Here is a 24,850-nt window from a genome sequence, read left to right on the forward strand (position 1 = left end):
GCACACGCAGGTCAACAGCCGCCCGGGCCTTCTCAAGCTGAGCACACGGGGAGGGAGCGCCAGGTCCTCACCGGTCTTTGGGTCATTTTGCGGCGACCCGGCCCGGGGGGCGGGGCGCGTTGCGGACGTGACGTCAGTGGGCGGGGCGTGCACCTGGGCACCTGGGCTGCCGCGGCGGCGCGGGGCTGCGGCTAGACGCGCGCCATGGCGGGCGAGAGCCGGAGCCCGTGGGCTCTGGGGCTGCTGCGCACGTTCGACGCGGGCGAGTTCGCGGGCTGGGAGAAGGTCGGCTCGGGCGGCTTCGGGCAGGTGTACAAGGTGCGCCACGTCCACTGGAAGACGTGGCTCGCCATCAAGTGCTCGCCGAGCCTGCACGTCGACGACAGGTCAGCGGCCCGAGCGGGGGCGGCGGCGCCGGGGCGGGCGGCGGGGCCCGGCCTCACGGCGGCGCGCGGCGGCGGGCCCGGGCCGGGGTGCTTGGATTGCGGGCGTTCCCGTTCTCTCTACCTGAGTCGCCTCGGGAGCAGCCTCGGAAGGAGAAGCAAGCGCCGGGCGAGGCCGTGAGCCCCCGGCGGGGTCCGCGCCCTTTGCTCGGCCGGAGGGACGTTGGGGGTGGTTTGGCGAGCTGCGGGTCTAACCGCTTACGCCGCTGCCCCGGGCTGCGGCTCCTACGGGGACCCTCGGGAAGCCGCGTTTGCCTAAGACGGTGTTCAGCGCCCGGCATTGTTACCTGGCTTCCGGTGAGCCCCGGAATTTCAAGGTCGCGGGCTCACCTTGCGCCTTGGACCCGCGCCCCTCGGAGGCGCGTCCGGCCCGCCCAGGACCCACCCGGGCGCTGCGGTTTGCGCCCGGCTTAGAAAAAGTGCCGTGTGGGGATCTGGGCTTTGTGAGTTAGACTCCGTTCGACTTACTTAGTAATTTACTTTGGAGCACAAATTGGTGTAAGACGGTAATTATTTCGGTCGGAAGCCCTGGCTTGGCTTGGCCCGCTTCCTCGGCGCCCGGGCACTTGAGCGTCGGCGTTACCCGGCTTGGGCCTGGCCGTGGGGTCCGGCAGGCGGCCCGGTGGGGGGGGAGCCAGGTTCCAACATTCAGCGCTCTCTGGCCGTACCCTCTCGTTTTAGCTGACTTAATTTCGAGGCCGAGTCTCTGCGGAGCGGCCTTGCACTTATGGCTGGACCATAGTGCCCTCCTGGACCCCAGTTTCCCCATCCCCAAACTGGGAGGCCACCTGCCTGTCCCTCGGTAACAGAGGTGCTCAAGTTAAAGAAGACAGTTGGAAAGGACCGGAGCTGCCCCAGTTAAATTCGGTCAGTGGATTGTGGTCTGTGTGTATAATTTTAGGGGTGGGGTGGGAGGAGGGTCTTGAAGAGTAGCTCTTTTTGGGTGAGGGGTGTTCACTATTTACGGTTGCATTTTAATAATTTATAAGCTTCGGTTGAGCGCATTTAAATTACCTCTCCTTTGGTGAAGTTTGCGTTATACGTGGAAGTTGTGTGGTGCTTGTGTTCTGTGTGGAGAGCCCCCTGTACAGTCAGCCCCCAACAGACACAGGCTCAGAAAAGCGGCTCCTTTGCTGTCTCAGAGACCTGGTTTCTAATCCTCGGCTTCTTGAGCGCTGGGGCCTCCGAACTCCAGCTTTTCACCCCCAGAATGGTGGTGATGCTTATCTCCGGGGTGGCTGTGTGCGTGTCCCTGGACTAAGGTGCACAGAGGATTGCAGCGTGTGCCCCCTCAGGTCCCGGACAGGAGGAAGCCCCCCGTGCACTTGGTGGCTTTGTGTTTTCATCCTGGCCTGGGAGGTTATACAGCAGAACTATTGGCGGCTTTTTGCTCTAAGCCTCAAGCACAGTGTCTCTTGGAAACTTCAGTAGAGTGGTGACGAGTGTCACGCAAATATCACTAACGCAAAGGTGAACTGCTTGTGAAGCTGTGCCTCCCTCGGATCCCAGGAACTTCTCAGGCCGGGAGGGGCGCCGTGGCTATTTGGATGAAATCCAAACCTCTTTGAATGCCAGTCACTAGTTAGAGCCTGAAAGGCACGACTCTTGCCGGTCGGTGTGTGGGTATTTTTACGCTCTCGGGGACATTTATTTGCCTGCTGGAGTCTTCTGGCCGAGTTTTCTTCATCAGCGCAGGTTTTAGCACCAGCGTCTTGTATCGGGAGAGCCTAGTAAACAAGCACGTCCCCAGGCTGACTCAGCAGCCTGCACCCTCAGGATCTGTTCTTTCAAGCGACCAGGCCCTTGTTTCTTGGGTGGCCCAGTTGGAGGTGGGGTTTCTCCACGTGAGGCGGGCCACTTAGGATCTTGCATTGCCTGGTTGCAAAGTTTTTTGTCCTTAACCTGGAAGGCTTTCCTGCCCTGCCCCAAATAGGCAGGTGGTGGCATGTACTGGACAGCTGGGTAGAGGTCAGCGTTGCCCAACAGGAAGAGATTCAGCTCTTGCACTTTGCCAGGCTGGGTGGAGCAGGCCGGCGTTCTGCGTTAGCAGCGGGAGCTGGGTTCTCTGATTGAGAGGGTGGTCAAACCCCTGCTCCTTGTAAAGAAGAGTCTTCCAGGTTAATTATTGACTCTCTCTGGTTTGAGATTCCCATTAGGCGCTTGTGTCACGTGCGCTGTGGTGCAGGAGGAACCGCTTGCATTGCAGGGTTGCCTCTAGACCTGGAAATGGCTCCTGTGCTCCCCATCCTGCCAGAGTTTGGCAGGTTGGCCTCGGGGCTCTTTTAATGAGCTGCCTCTCATCTTGACCCTTCTATTTGCAAGATGTTCCCTGGAGCGGGGAATAAGATTTTACCGGGGTTCCTGGGTGCAGACCTCAGCCCCGCACCCCTCCCGGCTAAGCCTTGTCTCACCTGTTTGAAGGGTGGCGCCTCTCACCCCTGCCATGAGGGCCTGACCTGTTCTTTCCCAGGGCCTCCTGCGCTGGTTACGTAGGGACCCACCGCCGGTACAGGTGTGGGTCAGGCTCCTTTTCATCGCCTGCTTCTCCCTCCGGGCAGGCTGGGGGCTCCTGGCCCCAGTCTTCATGCCACCCCTTGACCGCAGCAGGCTGCCCCAGGCCATGTGAGCAGGTACTTCTGGGTGTGGACGGTCAGGGGCTGCCCGGTCCCAGACACCCCTTGAAGTTCCCAGAGAGCAGAGAGACACCTGCCAAGGGGCTTCCAAGGGGCACCCCCGGGGAGTTCCCAACGGACACCCCATTGATCTGCACTCCCTCTCCTTCCGGGCACATCTGGGAGCTTTGGGGAGACGTGTAGCCACCCTGGCTGACCCTCATTAGGGGATCATGAAGGCTCGACTGGAGTCTAGTTGCGGGGGAGGCATCCCCCTTTAGGTGAGAACTAAGCCTTGGAGGCCCGTTCCTCCGGCCCCCAGCCCCTGGCTAAGAGGAAGCCCAGGATAACTGAGCGCCGGCAGCGGCTGGTGATCGGCCGCGGCTAGTCAGGGCGAGCCCGAGCAAACCCCGGGTTTGTAAGCACAGAGCTGACAATTGGACAAGCCCGGTTCTTGTCAGTTTTAAAAATAGCAGTGTGGGAACCCCTCGCAGGCTCCCTGGGAACATAGATGGATTGGTGCGCAGTGAGAAGGCCTGGCTGGGAGGCATCAGTAACGGATGATTAAACCATTTTTCCTGCTGCCTTTTCCCACAAGTGGTTCCCAGGTTTCTCCCTCTGAGGAGCACTTTGTTACCGGGCACCCTTCCCTCTACCCCGACCCTCTTCCCGTAGTTTCCTGCTGCTCCTCTTTCAGCAGGCCTGTCTCAGGGCCCGTTTCCTCCCCCTTCCGAGGTACATGCCTCCAGAAAGCTTCCCTCGCCCGCTGGATGTCTTTGGAATTTGTGACTGAGCCTGGAGGAGAACCCCACCGCTTCTCCAGAAAGTGTCCTTTAGAAATAATCAGTCTGGTGAGATTTCTCCTATCTCTCCCTACCCCGACGCCCTCCCTGGGGTGGGGGACGTATGCTTTGGCCAGCCTCAGTTGAGAAGAAAAATTGAATGGATGCAAGTGCTGTTGAGAAAGTATCTTTAACAAACTGAACCCCGACTTGGTCCTGTTAATGCCTAGATTTTCCATCTCGGACCAAGAGGGGTGGGGCAGGGATGCTCTCCCCATTCCTGCTGGGAAACGGAATTAGCAACCCTTCCCCAAATGGGAGAAAGGAGGTGTGATGGGAATGATTACAGAGGAGAAGTATGACGCCAGCCCTACTGAATTGTGCCTAATCGTAGACACGCTTTTAGCACGTCACCATTCTTAGGTTGTATTAATGAAGACTGATGTCCGTGGACTCGGGTGGCCTGGAACGTCGCTCGTCACCGGGTGGAATGGGATTTGATGATGGTGGTGCGGCCGTGAGGAGGCTGGGCTCCTGAAGCCCCCCGGCCCCCCTCCCGCACCTGGGCTCTGGGACTGGTTTGAAAATCTCTCCGGTGCTAAAGTGATAATAGTCATCACAGTAATCCACCTCCAGTTCCTTTGTGCTGTCGTCGGCATAAACCGGAAACACCGCTTCGAGGAAAATATATTTAAAAAAATAATTGACACAGTGGTGGTTTCATTCTGGGTGAGAAGCACTTTCCCGTCTTCTCCAGCAGCGCCCGGAGAGGGCCCAGCCCAGGCTTGTGGAATTGCTGACGCTGCCGGGTGGGGAGTTGGGGGGAGTGGGTACTGGGGGGTATCCTGGGGGCAGCTGAAAAAAGGCCTAGAGGATGGGGAGGCTTGGATTTCGGCTCAGTGGTTACTGGAATGTAAACGGGATGAACATTTTTTGTGCCAACCCTTCTGAACGCGACCAAAGAGGGCGGTTAGGAGGCCCGGCCAACCCATTCCCCAGGCCTGAGTGAGGGGCTCCCTGGGGGGGGGGAATCCCCTGGAACCCCCTGCTGGGTGATCCCGGTACCTCCTTCCTCACCCCAGGGGTGCAGCCACGGCGGGGTCCTCGGCTCTTAGGCATTTCTGATCGGGCTGTCACGGAGAAGGTGATTTGTCCTAGAAACAAGGCCTTGTCTTCCAGGATAGCTGGCCTTCCTCCTGGGATGTGTGGTCCGTGGGCCGAGCTTCCTGGTATTGCATTCGGAAAGGGTGCGGGCTGTCTGAGAACATTGCGGCTGTGGCCAGCTTTCTGGAGCAGACAGCTGCAGTGGCTTGCCCCCCTGTTTTTAAACTAAGGTAAATGGGCTCTCAGTGCGGTGGGGAGGGCCCGGGGCAGGGGAGAGAGCCGCGAACCTGCTGACCTCGGTGCACCGGGGCGGGGCTCTCCCGCCAGCGGCTCTTCTGAGTCCAGTGAGCTCAGCTGTCAGGAGTCACCTGGCTCCGACCTATGTAGCCCTTTGGGCGAATGGAGCCTCACTTAACGAGACCTTCAGCTTCAGTGGAATCGACATCCTCCGCAGCTGTGGGTCCGGCTGCCTCTCAGAATGTCTGCTGAAAGCGGAAGAAAGCCATCCTTGTGAGTGGCCGGCCTGTAACTCCGGAACCCGTAGTGCCTGGAAGCCTGCGGGCCTGGAGGGACCCTCCCGTGGTCTCCTGGCGGAAGCAGGTCTCTGTCCGTCCTGCGGCCGGACCCGTGCCAGGGCCGCGTGGGCGCCGTGTGCCGGACTCACGCTGGTGGGGAGCGCTGGCGCGCTGGTCACTTTAAAAGAGAATAAAAGCAGTGGAACCAGACAGGTTGCAAAACTGATTCTTAAAATAGGAAACAGAGCGGGCAGCGGTACTGATCCCCACCGCGACAGCTCGGGAGAGAGTGTTAGGAGTGTGGTTGAACTGGTTAGTGTAGGTGACGTGAGGTCTTCCCCGGGGAGGAGAAAGGAGATGGCCCCAAGGGTGCCGTTTTCTCTCCTTAAATGACTACCTTTTTTTGAAATGTTGCTTGATGCAGCCCTTTCCTTTTTCATGTGTCCCTCGGGACCGGGCACAGCGCTGGGGTCTGCCTCCATGTCATCCTGGAACCCAGCAAGCACTGTGGCTGCAGCCGGCGCTGGCCGGCCTGGGCCAGGCACCTGAACCCACTGTTCAGCCCGGCCCGGGGACCCCCACGGGGGCTCTTGTGGACATCGTGTTTTGCATTCATTGGCTCTTTGACCAGAGTGCTAAGAGAGCACGTCATGCTAAGCTCAGTTTTGTTCTATAGTCACGTCATGATTCACTCCTGATACCTCTCGCACTCTTTCCTGAGGCCAGGGGGATTCTTTTGCTCCTTGAGCCTGTTCAGAACCAAAGTCTTGATCCCCTTGCCCCCTGCCTGCCCCGCTCCTGCGGATTCCGTAAATGGGGAGCCGCCCAGTGATTCCCAGTAGACATCTAGGTCATCCTTGCTACCTCCCTCTTCTCCACATCCAGTCGGTCACCAGGCCTTAATGCTTCTCCCTCGAAAATGGGCCCTGCATCCACCAGCCTCCTCTCTCTACACTTCTGGCAGCCAGGGCCCCGGTGTGCACCCTGAGTGCCTCGTGGCCGCTCTGCCCCTGCTGCTCCCAGCCTGGGGCTCCGGTGCAGGAATGGGACCGACCTTACGAGCCCTCGCTGCTGCCCTTTGCCCACCCGAGTTAGGGACTCCCTTTATTAAACATCCCCAGGTCCCTGTACTTCCCCTTCAAAGAACTTGGATTTTCAACTACACTTCTTTTTTTAGGGGTGATTTTCCATCTTCTCCCCTAGAAGGTAAATATCCTGAAGGCGCAGGGAAGGGGTCTCTTTTGTCCTCAGTTCTAACATGTAGAGGATGCTCAGTAAATACTTGTTAATAAGTGATTTTTAATTGGATGCAGATTAAAATTAAAGTAATTGCTGGGAGTACTTAGGTGGGTGATTCCAGACTGTAGTGGTTTATTTACAAAAATTTTTTTTGGCCGCACGGCATGGGCCTGAGGGATCCTAGCTCCTCAAGCAGGAATCGAACCGGCACCCCCTGGAGTGGAAGTGCGGAGTCTTAACCACTGGACCGCCAGGGAAGTCCCTTTAGTGGTTTATTTTAAATTTGGCTGAAAATGCGTGAGCTCTGTTCCAGTGGTTGTCAGGCTTAACTCTTGGCATTTGGGGCTGGGTAAGTATTTGCCCGGGGGGCTGTCCTGTGCACTGCAAGGTACAGGGTGGCGCTCCTGGCCTCTACCCGCTGGATGCCAGCCGCGGTGCCCGATGTCTCCTGGAGGCAAAGTCGCCCCCAGGGGAGAACCACTGGTCTGCACCTAGGGATCCTCTCCCTGAGACACCCGCCTTGGCCAGTGTTCTCCTGGGGGAGGGCGGGATGGGGAGCTCCCCTCCCATATGCAGGGGCTGGACGGGTGGGCAGGGGCGCTGTGGTCCTGTCCAGCTGAGCCCACCACAGGCAGAGCTGGGTGCCGCAGACCTTGGTAAACAGTGCGGCGTGGTTCCTCCTTGCAGGTCGCCTCCTCCCTGGGAAGTGTTTTCGTACCTGTAAAGGAAGCCTGGGAGTGAGCTGCGGTCTCAGAGAGGAGGTCAGATCAGTAAGAAAGACTCTTTTCTGTGGTAGTTGCTGATTCTGCAGCAGGCTGGGCAGGTGGGGTGGCAGGTGCACCCAAGCTCCGGAAGAGCCCCTGTGGGGGGAACGGAGCTGTCCTGGGTCATGGGCTGGGGGGCTTGTGTGGGAATCTGCATTCTCGGGCGGGGGGTGTCCCTGAGGCCGCCTCGGCTGCTTCCTGCCTCAGTTCCCAGCTCCCATAGGCTGTGTGGTTCTAGACTGTTCCTTTAGGAGCTTCCTAGAAAGCAGGTTCTTGGCACCCACCCAGAGCCCGTTCTCCAGGAGCGGAGCCCTGCGTTTCAGCCAGCTCCCTGGGTGCTTTCTACGGTGGCCGTGTTTGAGAACAGACCAGACCCTGTCCTTGTGGAATTTGGCCTCTTCTCCTGAGTGCACTCTGAGACTTGGACCCATCACGCTGACACCGACCAAGGCCGTGGATGCTCGTCTGTAAAGGCTGCACCAGGAAGTGACCTTAGACCAGGGGTTGCAGGCTTTCTGTGAAGGGCAGAGAGTAGACCTTTCAGGCTCTGCAGGCCACGGGGTCTGCGTTGCAGCTACGCATCTCTGCCGCGAGTGCGGAGACAGCCTCCGTCCCGCTGGACCTGGATGGGTGAGACTGCCATCCAGTCGGAGCTTCTTTACAAAACAGGGGCTGGCTGTGGACAGCAGTTTGGCAGTTGCTGAAAAGGTTTAACACCGAGGTACCACGTGACCAGGCAACTCTCTGCCTCGGTGCATATCCAAAAGAGTTGAAAGCAGGGACTTGAACACCTGTGTGTATAAATGTACAACATTAGTCACAGTAACCGGAAGGTGAAAACGACCCAAGTGTCTTGTCCATCAACAGAGGAGCGGATAAACACAGTGCGGTATGTTCATACAATGGAATAATATTCAGCCATAAGAGGAGTGACGTTTTGGTGTGTGCTACAGCGTGGATGGACCTGGACAACATATGATGAGTGAAATTAGCCAGTTACTAAAGGACGGATGTTACAGGATTCCACTTACGTGAGATCCCTAGAGCAGGCAAATTCATAGACGGAAAGTGGAAGAGAGGTTGGGAGCGGGGGCTGCAAGGAGGGTTCCTGTTGAGTGGGTGCAGAGTGTTTGTTGGGATGATGACAGAGTTCTGGATGGAGTGCGTGGTGTTGGTTGCACAACGTCGTGAACGGATGGGATGTCCGTGCATTGCACACTTGTGAACGGTTACGGCGATAGGTAGTGTGTTACGTACATTTTACTACAGTTTAAATAATGGTTTTAAAAGAAGGTGGCTCTTGGGCAGCGGTCTGCAGACCCTGCTTTAGACCAGCGCTCCGTTAATTTCAGTGCGGGGTTAGGGTTCAGGAATGATGGGGCCAGCTAGAGGGATGGGCTTCACAAAGAAGGGGGCTGGGCTCTTTGGATGGATAATTCGTTAAAGCTTTTGGTCAAACCTTAACGTCCCTTCCATCATCCCAAGAGAAGGGATTGTCCATGTCCGCCTCCTCATCTGAAGCTCAGAGCCTGCATTGGCTCAGTGCTTCCTGAGGGTTTTCAGATAATGATTGCGATCTCTCTCCTCCCCGCTTACAACAACCCCACGATGCGTAGATGCGTTTGAATAACCATGGACTGAAGACGTGGGAAGGCCTAGAATTTAATTGTGTGACATTAACGTGAGCTCCGTGTGTGTGTGTGTACGCGTGCGCACGCGCACATACGTGCACTTGTACATACATGTACGTGCGTTTTAGTGATTTTCTCAGCCGTGTGGAGCTGCTTATCTCCTGGCCACAGTGCCTGTGGCCAGGTGACCGCTGCGCCCACATTCCTCACGTCTTTGAACTTTTCCAGGGAGCGCATGGAACTTTTGGAGGAAGCCAAGAAGATGGAGATGGCCAAGTTCCGTTACATCCTGCCCGTGTACGGCATCTGCCAGGAGCCCGTGGGCCTGGTCATGGAGTACATGGAGACGGGCTCCCTGGAGAAGCTGCTGGCCTCCGAGCCGCTGCCCTGGGACCTGCGCTTCCGCATCATCCACGAGGCGGCCGTGGGCATGAACTTCCTGCACTGCATGTCCCCGCCTCTCCTCCACCTGGACCTCAAGCCCGCCAACATCCTGCTGGACGCCCACTACCACGTCAAGGTAGGGACCTGAGGGGGCCAGGTGGCCGGAGTGATGGATGCCCTGGGTGGGGGGCCGCGGGGCTGGACCCTCAGGGCCAGCGAGAGGGCCGAAGAGGACGTGGTTCCCTTGCGGGAAAGAATGCAAAGCAGAGGCCCTCTCGGCACCAGGATCCCCAGTCTTGCCATGTGTGGCTGGTGTAAACGCCACAGGTGTGTAACTGGAAAATGGACTCTTGTGAACAAGGGTCACTCCCCCAGATCCTGGATCAGGACGCTAGGTTCTGGGCACCCTGGAAAAAGAGACTGTGGATTTATTGGCCATCGTACAAAATCAGATTGGAAAGCGGACCTCGGCTCGGCCGTCTCCCTGTGAGGCTGGGTCAGCCTGTTTCCCCTTGGTGGTTCCCGGGCTCAGGGTGATGGGAGCCTCGGGGTGCTTGGAAATGGGGGCTGCGGCGTGTTGTGGAGAGAGGCCCTGGAGGGACGCATTCTGTTCTCTTTCTTCAAGGCCTGTGAGTTCCGATCTTCTTTTTTTGATAAGTTTATAAAGCAGAAAAGCACGAGGGATAATATCACTACAATCAGGTGCCGTCCCCTTGGAATTGGCCCTTGTTAGGGTGGTAGGTTTGTGTTTCTTTGAAGATGTCTCTCCCTTGGAGGGCCATCGTGTCGCACCGTGGGGGGCACTAGCCGTGGGTTTCCCACTCAGTGACGTGGGTTCTAGGCTCGCCTGCCTGCCGAGGTCACCCTGTCCCTCAGGAGGGCGGATCAGGAAGGGCCACACGCCGTGGCTGGGGTCCCCTCCGGCCCCTCAGCATCCTTTCCCACCCCCCTGCACCCCGACTCTGCGGCAGGCACAGCACTCCGGCGGAGCCAGCCTGTGGCCAGTGGGGGAATCGGTTTCCACGTCGGACACTAACGACAAGGTGTCCTTAAGGCGGTGTCCTTCGATAATAAGATTTTATCAGAAGCTGGAAGTACCCTCCCGCTAAAGTGAAGCGGGGAAATTGAGGAAACAAACAACAAGTGGGTGGTTCCCAGCCTTCCTGAGTTCTAGCACCCCTGCAGTCCTGTTTCCTTCCGGTTGGGGTGCTGGCTTCACATGTGGACTCTGCCCCCCACGAATGTCACAGAGTTGTGACTAGGAGCATGGGGTCCGTGGGCACCAAGTCAGAGTGAAACCTTTGATCTCAAACTTGAATGAGCACAAGCAAAGGGGGGTGAGGAGGGGTCCCCACTGTGTGCAAAGGCCCTGTCTGCGGGAGCTGCCCCGTCTGCCAGGGGAGGTTCTGAGTGGACGGTGGCCCCTTCAGAGGGGTTAAATCGAGGGCCAGTGTTGTCCAGCTGTAGGTGGCTGAGCAGAGGTTAGAACCAGCTTCTGCGGCCCTGGAGCCCTTGGGCTCCCACCCGACCCACTGCCGTACGTGAGATGCTCACAGACGTCACGGGTGGCACGCAGTGGCGCACGAGGGCACAGGGGGTAGCGGGCGGTAGGTGTCCCGACAGCCCCTGGGGTGCAGTGGGAGAGGAGTCACTGGAACTCCAGCTCGGGTGAGGGTGTCACCACTGGATGGGACTGGTCTTCGGAGAGGACCAGTCAGGAGTGGGGGCACCTGCAGGAGGGCCTTTAGGAGGAGGAAGCAACCCAAGAAAAGTCACGGAGAGTTCTGGGTTTTTAGGGGCAGGGGAAGCAGGAGGCATAGTTGGATTAGGGTACAAGGTGTGCGAAGACCTTCCACTCGTCTTTAAGGATGCTGAGATGCCATTGTAATAGAACGTGCCTTTCTTAGGGAGACCCCGCTGATTGCACCCCATCCCTTTGAGTGGTCCTTTCAGAGTCCCGGAGTGCAGTTGGCCCAGCTGGGCCTGTATCTCAGCTCACTCCCTTCCCACCGTCCGGGCCGCTCTCCTAACAGCCATGTGGGATGTTTGGGGCAGGAGGCCCGCCCTTTGAGGACCGCGGTGACGTCCTGCTCGGCAGCACAGCCCTCGCGCGCTCCGTCCCTGGCAGGTGGGGTGGTGGCCCTGTGGCTGGGGGGCTCCTCGCCTGGCCTGTGGGCGCGCTCGGCGAGGGCTGGTGCTCTGGGTGCTGGGAGTGGCCAGTACATAGTCTCCTCCTGGCCTGTCCACGCCGGGATGTTGACCTTCATCCAGGGATGGTCCCCGGTGCTGGGTACACAGTAGGACCTAGCGCTCGCCCAGTAGGGCGCTGAGTGCCGCTCGCTGGCGCCCGGGGCTGATGTCCTTGCGGTCGTTTCTGCGTTGGCTCCCGGGGCCCCTCGCTTTGAGCGCTTTCTTCCTCCTCCGCTTGTCAACCCCTGGCTTGGCAGGCCTGGCACTTCGTGGCAGTTCTAGGAAGTGGGTGAACATTCCTTAAAGGACCAAGTGGCTTGTTAATAAGGACCTGGGGTGGCTGGGAGCAGTCTCCACTGACAGGAAGGGAGGGGACACTGCAGCTCCGAGGAGGTGGCCAGGCCACCGGCCCCTCTTTCCCAAGGTCGGGAATGCACTTCTGTGACTCCTTTTTTTTAAAATAAATAGATAGATAGATAGATAGATAGATTGATTTATGGCTGCATTAGGTCTTCATTGCTGCTGCACACGGGCTTTCTCTAGTTGTGGCGAGCGGGGACTTCTCATTGCAGTGGCTTCTCTTGATGCAGAGCACGGGCTCTAGACGCACGGGCTTCAGTAGTTGTGGCTCACGGGCTCAGTAGTGGTGGCGCGCGGGCTCTAGAGCGCAGGCTCAGTGGTTGTGGCGCACGGGCTTAGTTGCTCCACGGCATGTGGGATCTTCCCGGGCCAGGGCTCGAGCCCGTGTCCCCTGCGTTGGCAGACAGATTCCTAACCACTGTGCCACCAGGGAAGCCCTGTGGCTCCTTAACCAGGTGGGCAGTCACCCTGCACAGCCCCAAACAAGCAGAAAATATATTCACAGGAGGTGTTTCTTTCATCCTCAGGAGCAGCTCAGCGGGAGCCTCATCTGAGCTTCTAGGTCGGCCGCTGGGTTTCTGGGCAGTTTTTAGTTGATGGTTATTTTTAGCGATACAACTTTAATCTGGAATCTTGAAATAAGATCCTAAGTTGTCACTCCACCCCCTTCCCTTGGTCCCTGGAGGCTACATTTTTTGTCCATACGTAGGATGATTGGAACTGAAAATTTCACAGCAACCACCTGTTTTTGGAAAGTGTATTCAAGACACTTTAATATTAAATTAATACGTGAGGTTAATATTAAGTATGATAAATATCACTACTAAAATATTAATTTTAGCGTCAGTAGTAAACCCATTTCAAGTTGGTAATGGAATAACTCGATTTAAAATCTCAAGCTATACTTGGGGCCCACTTTGCCCAGACCAGGCTGTATTCAGAGGGATACCCAGGGTCCTGTTCTCTGTGGTCCAGAATGGCCTTTCACTCCAAGGTGGCACAGCCCTGACCCGGCCCTTTGTTAGTCTCTGTTAGTCTCATCCAGCTGGGCCTGGCAGGGGAAGGGCCATGTCTCGGGGGCCCCTGTGAGCACTGGCTCCGGGCAGTACCGAGGCGGGCGCTAAGTGCGGGTTCGTTTGTAAATTATAGGGCGCTTGCTGTTCTCAGGGATTGCCACACTGTCCCACTGTCCCACTGTCCGGGAACCCGGGGGCAGACGAGGCAGGCCCTTCCTGGGCAGGACAGGTGAGAAAGGGTGGGTGGAGAAATCCCGTGGGCCGGAGGGTCGGTGGCCATCAGAGAATTCTCATTTCTGAGTTTGCCTTTTGATGCCGGAGCTTTTACGTAGAATTTAGGCTTATTTTCTTTTCATCAAGTGTGTATCTTGAAGCAGCTGGCTGTACCTGAAAACAGCAGAAATAAGAAGAAAAGGCTGCCAACGTGGGGGTGGGGCACCAGGTGCCAGGATCCCCGCATCCCCGTCCGTCCGCAGTCCTGAATCTGACACGTCCACGCTGCTGGGAGTTTGGTACTGGAACTTTCCCGCTCGTCCACCTGTTACCTTGCGTTGCTCTGTGCCCGGTCCCGAGCTGCAGGGTCGGGGTGATGGGTTCGTTCTGGGGAACTGGCATTTCCCTTTCCTGAGTGGAAAGTTTCTTGGAGGTCAGAGAACGGACCGCTGCTGGGGACCCCGAAATGGCCAGGCCGACCTCACTCGTGTGGACCCACGCCCCACCCTGGGCAGAGCCTGACTGCAGAAGTGGGGGGCCAGGTCCAGTGTCGCAGGCTTTCTGCCCATACCCCCCCCCCCCCACCGCAGATGTGGTCAGAGACCCCTTGAAGGAGCGAGTCCCCAGTCCTAAACTCGCCCTGCTCAGCGGTGATGACGCCAGGCCCCTGGCTCACCTTGTGGGCAGGTGAGCCCAGAACTAAGGGCCTGACTCAGCTGCATTTCCCCTCACTCCAGAGGTGTGTTTGAGGGGAGCCCAGAGTTAATTGGAAGGCTTAGAAAAACCCACGCGCCTCGGAGGAGAATTTTGAAGGGGCTGTTTTCCCACGTGGATCCTGAGTCCTTTAATGCCAGAGAGTGTGGCCTAATCCCACACAGCGTTTCACCACCTCTGAGGGCTCTGGATTCACACCCCGGGTTGCAGGGGGGAGGGCGGGCGCCCCGCAGTGACTTCCCCCTTGTGGGTTCCCCTGAGCCTTCAGGACGCCTTGGCCTAAGGAGACGCGGAGGTAGAGGTGTATGGGGCCCGAGCTGCCGGGTCCCGGTGCCCCTTGGGCCGGTGGGCCCTGCAGCAGAGGGGATGTATGTCACACCTGTCGTTTGGGTGCTGTGTTTGGAGCCAGCGAGTGTCTGTTCCTAGAACGTTCCAGGTGGAGGACAGAAGGCCCCGCTGAGGTTGGCAGGGTGTGTTTTGCTCCCTTTAAAGGGCTTCTGAAGGCGCATTTCCCTTTGAAGAACCAGCTGCCGCTTGCCCGCCGGCCCAGCTGTGTGATTGCATAACTGCTTTGCCTCTGAGGGCTGCCCCCTCCCTTGCCTTCCCTCTCCCAGTGAATTCCTTCCTTCAAGTGTAATCTTTTCCCCTGTCCATCAAGCTCCTAATGGTTTCAGGCTTGGTTCTTCCCAGGCTGGCTGGGCCTTCCCACCTGCGCCGGGGAGCGCAGGTGATGTGAGAGCCGTGGTGCTGATTCCTGAACGTGGCTGCTCAGCCAGGTCGGGGCACCGCGCCGTCTCCGCCGTCTCCCGATGTTGCCAGGGTTCGGGGGGGAGGGCATGCTAATAAAACGTCCCAAAGCAGCAGCCCCGGCTGCCTCTCTCAGCAAGCTGCCAGCCAAGCTTGACGAGCTCCTTCCCGCCGCTGCGTTGCAGATCTCCGACTTCGGGCTGGCCAAGTGCAACGGGCTGTCCCACTCGCACGACCTCAGCATGGACGGCCTTTTCGGCACCATCGCCTACCTTCCTCCTGAGCGCATCCGGGAGAAGAGCCGGCTCTTCGACACCAAGCACGACGTGTACAGGTGTGTGTCAGGCGTGCAGCCCCAGGCCGCCAGGGGCTCTGCACCTGGATTCCTCGTGCTCTGAAGGGGGGCTTTGCCAGGGGCTCCTCGGTGCCGCCAGATAAGAGGTTCAGTCCAAATGAAAGGGCTTTTAGGCGGAGGGTACGGGCTACCCCAGGGCTTTCTTGCAAGCGGGAGTTCTCTGCTGTGAGCGCTGCTGGCCCCGGATGGAGAACGTTAATGGTCGGTGTCAGTTAGAGCCGGTTATGCAACCGGATCGGCAGCTCCCACACCACGAAAGCTTTGGTGTTTGTAGGATGTAGGAAACACGGGCTCTATAGCTTGTCTGCTGAGAGAACCTGCTGCTCCAAGTGGTCTATGTGTCTGTCTGCGTGTGGATTCAGGCTCCAGAATCCAGTCCCCCGTGGCCCAGAACTCACACTTCTGAACGTCACTTACGCGTGACAGGAGCACAGACACCCTAGAGGCTGTTCACAAACTGGCACCGGGGATTTCTGTGCTAGAGAACAGTCGTGAATCATTTGGCGCCTTCCTTTTCCATATGGTAAAGGTCTTAATCACTCAGACTTCTCGGAGAAGGAGAGCAGGAGGGCGGGTGCCAGCAGGCACTTAAGCCCCTCACTGTGGTTCTTGTCTCACACGATGTGACTGTCACCCTGAGCCCTGCCTTTGGGTCACGGACACCGCCTGGAGTCCTGGCTGACTGGTTTGACCGTAGCCACCGGTGCATGTGCTTTGCTGGGCTTTGAGCTGGACGTCTGTCAGGGAGTGGTGCGCCGGGCGCTGGGCACCTGCCTGGAGGGTTTGGGGAGAATAAGATTCTCTGTTTATTTCAGAGTTGAGAGTTTCAACTTTTGAACTTGTAGATTTCAGTTAATTTTCAATGGGGACTTCTTGGCGTTTCAGGAAACAGCTGCTCTTAACCCAGTGCAGGCTGGTAGCTCAATGCTTGGACTTCTGGTTCTGTTTTTTTAAAAAATTTTACCAGATTGAGCTCTTTTGGGGTATATCCAGAGTAATCATATATATATAATTAATATATAAATTATATAAAGGTAACACACACACATACATACACACACACACACATATATATTACACACGAGTATATATAATTTCTAACAACCAAAAAGGGCCAGTGCCCCCTCATCTTTTCCATGCACTCAGATGACATCAGTGGGCTCGAGACGCCCAGAGCTGTAGTCGGTATTTTGAGGCCCAGTGTTTGCAAGAAGATGGTGTGAGTGAAGCGGACCCCGCCGTTCTCCCCACGAGCTGATGGTCCGGAGACAGGGTGGCGTTCCTTTCAGGAAGCCCTCCTGCTGTTTGCACTCATAGTTCAGTTGGTGGAGTTTCGTCTGTTGTCTGACATTTGAGCTTTCCACATGCCTTGTTCCACAATAAGAGTATTTGCCCATTTAAAAAAATGCATGAAAAATACCTTGGTGTCCCCTCTCTCTCTCTGAGTCTCTCGAAGACTCTGGGGTGGTTTTCCTCGAGCTTGTTGCTGTGTTTGGGGCCTCTGGCTTTACGTGAGGCTCTGGCACGCAGACACTGATGTGCCTTTTCCCTTCCAGCTTTGCCATCGTGATCTGGGGCGTGCTCACACAGAAGAAACCGTTTGCAGGTGAGTGGACGTGTCTAGGGGTGATGCAACTGCCTCTCCCCGAGCAGTGGAGGGCGTGCTCTGTGGTCCTTTCTCTGTGTCAGAAGTGCCTGCGAATCACAGTCGGGGCCGCTCTGGGCCGTGGTGCTGGCGGGCCGTCTGGTGGGGAGCAGGGCTGCCTTGTCCTGCCCAGCAGGTCCGCACAGAGACCCACGGCCCACCTCATCGCAGGCTTTCGTATATGCCGACAAGGCGCTCTGACGTGCAGCTCACATACAGGGAGAGGCACGGATCTGATGGGGTCTGTTCAGTGACTCTTGTGAGGTACTAGCTCATTCTTTTGTGTGTGCGATATAATACACATAACATAAAATTTATCATTTTAACCATTTAAACTGTACATTGTGTCATTAAGTGCATTCACAGTGCTGTACAATCGTCACCACCGTCTGGTTCTAGAATATTCCATCACCCCAAAAGGAAACCCCGAGCTGGTTAGGCAGTCACTCTCATCCGCCCACTCCAGCCCCTGATGACCACTAATCTACTTTCTGTCTCTGTAGGTTTGTCTGTTGTAGTGATTTCCAGATACATATTTTTTTAATTTTCTAATTTTTGATTGTAAAATACACATCACATAAAAATGACCATCTGAACCATTTTGAAGTGTACAGTTCGGTCATGTGAAGTGTATTCCTATTGTGGGGCAACCAGCCTCCAGAATTGTTGGGTGTTTGCTCCCCGGGTTAGCAAACCGGCCCGAGAGCTGTGGGTTTCCTCCCCCTGCCAGGCACCCACTGTGCTGATTTCCGGCCCCGAGGTTTCAGTACCATGACTTGGTTTATTGGAAAAGTCCAGTACCTGGGCTACTCACTCTTTTCTGGTCTGACCAAAAAGATCTAAGAATGCAGATCAGAGTCAGCATGTGGCCCCCAGGTCTTTTGCAGGGTTTTGTCTGTACGTCGTTACCCTGTCTCCCTGCCGTCTCCTCCTCGGTGGAGGGCCGTGGTCTGGATTCTTTTCAGCGTGGCCAGGTGCCCTGTCGCTCGGGCCGGCTCATTGCCTGGCCCGCCGGGGGCCTGCGCTTTGGGGTAGAAATTCAGGAGGACTTTTTCGTCACTGCAGGGCAATTTGGGCCACTTGGGGCTGGGCGATGTGACTCCATGATTTATCAGTGTTCTTCCCTTTGGTGGGCATGGACCCCTTTGGAACCTATCTCGTTTGATATTTTTCTCCTTTGAACTTGGTTTTCCTTTGAGTTCGATGCCCAGAAAGATCTGCTCTGTGATACAAGGCAGTGATTCCATTTGGTAGATCACAGATAGTTTCTAAAACCTGGAAAACAGAGGACAGATGTGCCCTGCAAGGTTAAGGATTAAAGAATGCTCTGTGCTTTGCAAAGGAAATACAGTGTCTCCTGGGTGGGTGGTGGTGACGTGCCCCAAACTTTCCCACGGTTGTCACTCCTCCCGAAGATAAGAAATCCTGCCTCAGCCCCACGAGCTGCCCTGACTTGTGCACCTTCCCTTTGCAGATGAGAAAAACATCCTGCACATCATGGTGAAGGTGGTGAAGGGCCACCGCCCCGAGCTGCCGCCTGTCTGCAGACCCAGGCCTCGCGCCTGCGAGAGCCTCCTGCGCCTCATGCAGAGGTGCTGGCACGGGGACCCCCGGGAGCGGCCCAGCTTCCAAGGTGAGTGCCCCCAGAGGGTTCCCGGAGCATTGGCTGCTTGAGGGTCGTGCCACTGTCCCAGGTGACAGAGTCGACGGCCAGGACAGGGGAGGCTGTCCAGAGACAGGAGCACCAGGGCGAGCCCGGCACCCGCAGGCTGTGCCCGCCTGTGGCCCCCGCCTGTGGCCCCTGCCTGTGGCTGGGGTGAGGTGGCTGGAACCGCGTGGTCAGCTCCAGCTGGCCGCCCCCGGCTGTGGCCTGCTGTGGCCCGCAGGAGCCTGCTCTTGGTGTTGCAGGCTCAGATGCAGCAATGCATCTTTTAGGGACGATGTGACCGCTGACCTGCGGCTCTCTTTGCATTTCTCATGGGGCCTTGTCCCTGGGGAACGGCTGTGTCCTTTGGCTAGGAGGGTGATCCTGACGCAGTTGGAATTGATCACGACGTTTAAAACCTATGGGGAAACCAGCGTGAATGAAGTGGGAGCCTCCCGCCAGGAGCTGGCCGCCGGGCCGTCGGGGTACGCGCTCTGGCGGGCCTGGCTTCTTGGGGAAACGGGGCCTCGGTGGCTCCTGCTTGGGGTCTGGCCAGACCCTGCGTGTGGTTGCCGATGGGGGCCCCTGCGGGGTTGCCGTGAGCTTGGCCGGGGCCAGCAGCCTGGGAGGCCGCAGTGCTGACCGGTCAAGAGACTGGACGCTGCAGGTGCTGCCTGCCCTGTCCCAGCCCGAGGTGACACGTGGAAGTAGAGCATTTGTGTAAGTCAGTGTCGAGGCGGTATATCCTTCTGTGTTTTCTCCCCAAAAGAAATCACTTCTGAAACCGAGGACCTGTGTGAAAAACCTGATGATGAGGTGAAAGAGACGACTCAAGACCCAGATGTGAGAAACCCCCCTGAGGCCGAGGCCGAGGTAATGGGGACCCTCCCGGGGGCCTGGTTTCCCCTAACTTGGCTTCGGGGGTTGAGTCTCTCTTTTCTGCAAATGCCCTGCCAGCCTGGACCACTCGCCCCCTGTTCTGAGGCTTGGGCCGTCCCCCTGCCCCTGTCCCTAGCTGGTCGGCCTCGAGCTTGCTGCCTTGGTGAGCTGGCCTCGGAAGCCTGCAAGGGGCAGGTCCATGGCGCGCTGGCCTCAGACTGATTTCCTGCCTGACAGTGACCCGTCCCCATCGCCTGTCTGTGGTTAGGAAAGGGCAGAGTGGGCCCACGCTTGACGTTAAGTAGCTGTCGGCTGGATGCTCTTTGAAGCAGGGGAGCTGAAGGCCCCTGCTAGGCCAGATTGGGGTGGGGGTCTGGGCTCGGGGGTCTGGCTGTCTTTTTGCACCTCGAGGTTGGGGATCTGGCCACTTTCTAACTGCCTGTAAACATTTTGTTTTATGAGTGCCACACAGGTTAGGTAAGATGTGATAAATTCTAACTATGCTCACTAAATAAATACCTTCACCACTTGTAAAGTGGAGCGTGCTAAACTGACTTTCTTGGGTGTTATCTGGTGTTATCGTCCCAGGCTGTGCTGTAAGGCCGGGAGATAAGTAAGCAATTATGGTGTGTCTACTGTCTGAGCAGGAAGGGGCGTGTGCATGAGGTCAGAGGGCAAAGGGGCAGGGAAGGCGACCTGGTCCCCCCTCCCTCCGGCCAAGAGGGGAAGAAAGGCGCAGCGCATGGGTGTGACTCAGTGCACCAGGCCACTGGGTCGGAGCAGCTTAGCAGTTCCCGAGGAGAGGGAGGATTTGGGGACAAGTGGGCGGGAACCGGGAAGGATCACGTGTCACCTGCAGATTCTAACTCCTCACCACCAGCTGCCTTTCTCGCGGCCGGGCAGGAGAGTGCCCTCGGAAGGGCCCGTTAGGGTGGGTTGGGTTGGAGTGCCGTGCTGTCCCTGTAGCTCGGCCCCTGCCCCCCACGCTTGTACACATGCGACCCCCCAGCTAGACTCGCACAGCTCCGGGGAGGGTGGCAGGTTGTTAGGACCCCGTCCCATCTCCTTCCTCCGTTTCGTATCAGCGCTGACCTGTCCTGGGTGAACACGGCCAGCACACAGGCTTCACCTCCTGCAGCTTATTCACATCTCGTCCGGATAACTCGGGGCCACGTCACTGCGCAGACGGGGCCCCACATGGTGACGGGTGTTCCGTCCCCGTCGTCGTCTTTTCTTACCATGTCCTCCCGCCGGGTGGACCCAGCGCAGGGTCTCTGGGCCCCCTAGAACCATGGTAACGGGAGTTAAGTTCCCTGCATGGCTCACGGGGGACCCACGTGTTGCCCACCTCCTCCGCCCGCCCCGTCAGGTCCCGCACGGAGCCTCAGCCCCTCCGTCTGCTGTCTCTGCAGGCGCCCGTGGCCACCCCGCTCAAGCGAGCCTCTGCCCCGACCTTTGACAACGACTACAGCCTCTCCGAGCTGCTGTCCCAGCTAGACTCGGGCATCTCCCAGACCCTCGAGGGCCCGGAAGAGCTCAGCCGCAGCTCCTCCGAATCCAGACTTCCGTCGGCGAGCAGCGGCAAGAGGCTCTCCGGGGTGTCCTCGGTGGATTCTGCCTTCTCCTCCAGAGGGTCGCTGTCCTTGTCTTTCGAGCGGGAGCCTTCAGCGGGCGGTGAGTGGAGGACCCGTCCCTGGGAAATAATGAGCTTAACGGGGGGCCGGGGGGCCAGGGGGCCGGGCAGAGTGTGAGCTGCTGAAAAGGATCAGGCGTCCGGCTTCCTGACCTCACAGTAGCTCTCCTGTGTTTTCTGCAGCCCTTCACTGATTGGGTTTGGGCGTCAGTGCAAATGCAGAGATGCACGTGGGCCGAGCGGGTGTCACTTAGGTGTAAGAGGGGTGAGTCACAGCCCTGGCTGTGCGGGAGGGTCTCGCCCGTGCCAACACGGCGTGCAGGGGCTGACCTCCGGCTTGCAGGTTGAAGGACTCGAGTTGCATCAGGGAGCCCAGTGGATGTATGGAACCCCTCTCCCTGGAGACCTCTCTCTCGTGTAACGTCAGCCCTGTACCCCCTTTCCCAGACGGTGCTGGGAAAACAGCCCCCTTCTTTCTTATTCGTGGGCTCCCATTTACCGTAGCCGTGCATGTTGATGGGCGAGCTGTCCTTGGGGGTTGTAACTCCCTGGTCCTGTTTATATACCTTGGGTTTTCTGTCTAGAAGGTGCTTTCCCCTGCCCTTGCCCTGTCCCAGGTGCTGGCCCTCGGGTGGGGGGCTGGTGCCCGCTGCAGCCCCCTTGTTGCTGCCTGTGAGGATGACGGGTGAGGTTTCCTTTCCATGAGGAAAATATGCATGCTCGTGCTCAGGGCTACAGTGCAGGGGTGGCCAGAGGGGCGTGGGAAGGGTGCAGACCCCAGGAGGAAGGGGAGCTTGTTTTTCCTGGGGAATCGGGGAGTTCCTCCTGGAATGAGGACTTTTCCTAGATGCCGTGGACCTCCTGGAACTTTTAGAGTGGAATATTTGGGATGAAAGGGGGCACTTAGGGTTGAGGAAACTCCTTACAGAGCCGCAGAGGTGGGGAAGGCCTGGCTGGGCTGGAGCTTAGCAGCCGGCGATGAGGCTGAAAAGAAAGAAGCACCCGCCTCCCACGGAGAGAGATGTAGAACTTTCTCTCGGGGCCTGATGCCCTCAAGTGACATCTTCATGCTTAGAGAGGATCAGTCACTGGCCCATCTCAGAAGCCAGCGTTAAACCACTAAGTCCCCATTGGGCTGATTCCGTTTTCTTAATACACCCTACGCCCCCTCCTCCTACGCAGGGCCCCTTGAAAATGTTTCACGTGAGGGCGTCTTGTTTCATTTAAATCGGAACTCGACAATGTAATAGGATTTTTATGTTAAATCTAACCTTTACATCGCGAATAACAGTCCTTCTAAGATGGGAGACTCAGTCCTTTAAGGATTATTCTAGAAAGCATCCTCCGTGGTGGTGCTGAGACAAGAGGCATGGTTTGGAGGTTGGGCTGGGAGCAGGTGGTGGGCCCTGGAGGGGTGGCCTGGGGTAGGAGCTGCCAGCTCTCCGGCGGGTTGGGGGCTGCTGCCTGATCTGTGCTGCCCTTTCTGAGCACCAGCAGGGGCCTGGGTTTTACATCCTTTATCCAATCACGACCCTACCGGATGGGTAGAATGATTTTTACTTTGTACGTTGACAAAAGAGCGCTTTGGAGACATTCATTGCCCTGCCCGAGGTCTCCCCACTCGATCTTAAACTAAACCAGCATGGACAGCACAGCGCTTAAGCGATTTCAGATAAAAAGCGGCCTGGAGGCCACGGGGAGTTGGGGGCCACGTAGAAAACACCGGCCGGGCCTGGGGAGGCAGCCCCACGTGACCCCTGCACCTGCTCTCCCCGCAGATCTCGGCGCCACCGACGTCCAGAAGAAGAAGCTCGTGGATGCCATCGTGAACGGGGACACCAGCAGGTTGATGAAGATCCTGCAGCCCCAGGACGTCGACCTGGTCCTGGACGGGGGCGCCAGCCTGCTGCACCTGGCCGTGCAGGCCGGGCAGGAGGACTGCGTCAAGTGGCTGCTGCTTAACAACGCCAACCCCGACCTCGCCAACAGGAAGGGCTCCACCCCGCTCCACCTGGCCGTGGAGAAGAGGGTGCGCGGCGTCGTGGAGCTCCTGCTGGCCCGCAAGATCAGCGTCAACGCCGCGGACGAGGACCAGTGGACGGCCCTGCACTTCGCGGCCCAGAACGGGGACGAGGGCAGCACGCGGCTGCTGCTGGAGAAGAACGCCTCCGTGCACGAGGCAGACTGCGAGGGCCGGACGCCCATGCACGTGGCCTGCCAGCACGGCCAGGAGAGCATCGTGCGTATCCTGCTGCGCCGCGGCGTGGACGCGGGCCTGCCGGGGAAGGACGCCTGGGTGCCGCTGCACTACGCCGCCTGGCAGGGCCACCTGCCCATCGTCAAGCTGCTGGCCAAGCAGCCGGGGGTGAGCGTGGACGCGCAGACGCTGGACGGGAGGACGCCCCTGCACCTGGCCGCCCAGCGCGGGCACTACCGCGTGGCCCGCGTCCTCATCGACCTGCACTCCGACGTCAACGTCTGCGGCCTGCTGGCGCAGACGCCCCTGCACGTGGCTGCGGAGACGGGGCACACGAGCACCGCCAGGCTGCTCCTGCACCGGGGCGCCCGCAGGGAGGCCGTGACGGCCGAGGGCTGCACCGCGCTGCACCTGGCCTCCCGCGCTGGGCACCTGGCGACCGTCAAGCTGCTGGTGGAGGAGCGGGCCGATGTGCTGGCCCGGGGGCCCCGCCACCAGACGGCGCTGCACCTGGCCGCCGCCGGCGGGCACTCGGAGGTGGTGGAGGAGCTGGTCAGCGCCGACGTGCGTGACCTGTCTGACGAGCAGGGGCTCAGCGCGCTGCACCTGGCCGCCCGGGGCCGGCACGCCAAGACGGTGGAGGCGCTGCTCAGACACGGGGCCCACGTCAACCTGCAGAGCCTCAAGTTCCAGGGCGGCCCCGGCCCCTCCGCCGCGCTCCTCCGGCGGAGCAAGACCTAGCCTGCCGCCCCCGGAGCCGGGGCCCCCGCGGTGTTCCGGTCCCCGCGCGTGCTCCGCTCGCCCCGTCTGCGGCCTGCGGGATGCCGACCGAGTGGGCCGTCGGGAGGCGGGTGGCCGCTGACTCCGGATTTGCTCCAGTGTCTGCTTGGGCGTCGCCTGCCCACCATCCCGATGCGGTTGATCGGAGCGTGCGCGACCACTGCCCACGGGTGCGCCCGGTGTCAGAGGGACAGTGGGTCGGAGGCATTTGGTTGCACCCCTCGCTCCTGCCGTCGGTCCCTCGGTGACAGGGCCGTGAGCCCCCCATCGTGAGCGGAGCCACCTGCGGCTGGGAAGGCGGGCGTGCGGGAGGAGCGGTGTCTTCTCTCTCCATTTGCAGCGGCAGGCAGAGAAGCCTGTTCCAGAAGTCTTTCGTGGAACCCTTGTTCTACGGAAGAATATCTTCAATAGACAAACAGTGTCAGCTGTCGCTTCAGATCTGTTAACAACTTTCATCTCATTGGATAGTCTGCTTTCTGCGCCACGAGTGTGAACTGGTAGGTTGGTTTTTAAAGCAAGAACAGTCATCTTACCAGCCCTTTCATACCCAGATTTGTCCATCACTCAGTCCTCATGGCTGGCCACACACGTATGCATGAGTGCTCCCTGCCCTAGTTCATTTCTTGTTGCAGAAAATGTTTGAACTTTAGAGTCAAGTGTCTAAAAGTCAAGAAAAATTAACTGACAGCCTCGGTTTTGGACTCAGAACCGTGTTACCTAGTTAGATGAACCACCTTCCTCACCGTTTTCTTTTCAGCCGTCAGTCTGGCAGGGTGGCGGTTTGTGCCGAGTGATGCTGTTTTAGGGTCTCCAAGGGGGTTTCTGACCTGCTTTACAAACGGCTACTCTGTGCAGGGGCCTCAGCTTTTGGGGTGTGACCCCCCTGAGTCGGCTCCAGGAGACAGCCTCACGGTCTTGGATGTAAAAACCCATTCTTTCGTTGTCACCTGTGTCCCACATGCACCCGCCTGCCAATATTATTATTAGAGTCAGTTTGCTCCA

At 58.2% G+C, this 24,850-nt stretch overlaps 1 protein-coding gene across 3 annotated transcripts; it reads left to right on the forward strand.

Moving 5' to 3' along the window:
- Positions 1-23,949, forward strand: RIPK4 (receptor interacting serine/threonine kinase 4). Of its 3 annotated transcripts, XM_082393535.1 has the most exons (9): positions 1,366-3,906; positions 5,017-5,171; positions 9,319-9,610; positions 14,900-15,048; positions 16,626-16,675; positions 18,189-18,347; positions 19,129-19,232; positions 20,651-20,912; positions 22,650-23,949. In XM_082393535.1, exons 1-9 carry the CDS (start codon positions 3,616-3,618, stop codon positions 23,807-23,809), a joined length of 2,622 nt encoding a protein of 873 aa, XP_082249661.1. In that variant the 5' UTR covers positions 1,366-3,615; the 3' UTR covers positions 23,810-23,949. The 3 variants fall into 3 exon arrangements, with proteins under 3 accessions (XP_082249662.1, XP_082249663.1, XP_082249661.1); XM_082393536.1 differs by lacking the exons at positions 1,366-3,906; positions 5,017-5,171 and adding an exon at positions 1-386; XM_082393537.1 differs by lacking the exons at positions 1,366-3,906; positions 5,017-5,171 and adding an exon at positions 478-1,310.
- Positions 23,950-24,850: the final 901 nt, after the last annotated feature.

Source organism: Balaenoptera borealis (genome assembly GCF_965194805.1).
Source record: "Balaenoptera borealis genome assembly, chromosome: 5".
NCBI classification, from domain to species: Eukaryota; Metazoa; Chordata; class Mammalia; order Artiodactyla; family Balaenopteridae; genus Balaenoptera; species Balaenoptera borealis.

What these genes read in the sequence shown, in the direction of transcription:
- RIPK4 (XM_082393535.1), top strand. Translation starts at nt 3,616, where the DNA reads ATGATTAAACCATTTTTCCTGCTGCCTTTTCCCACAAGTGGTTCCCAG. An exon ending in CTTTAGAAATAATCAGTCTG is followed by an intron (nt 3,907 to 5,016) that starts GTGAGATTTCTC and finishes CTTGTCTTCCAG; the next exon opens with GATAGCTGGCCTTCCTCCTG. An exon ending in ACGCCCACTACCACGTCAAG is followed by an intron (nt 9,611 to 14,899) that starts GTAGGGACCTGA and finishes GCTGCGTTGCAG; the next exon opens with ATCTCCGACTTCGGGCTGGC.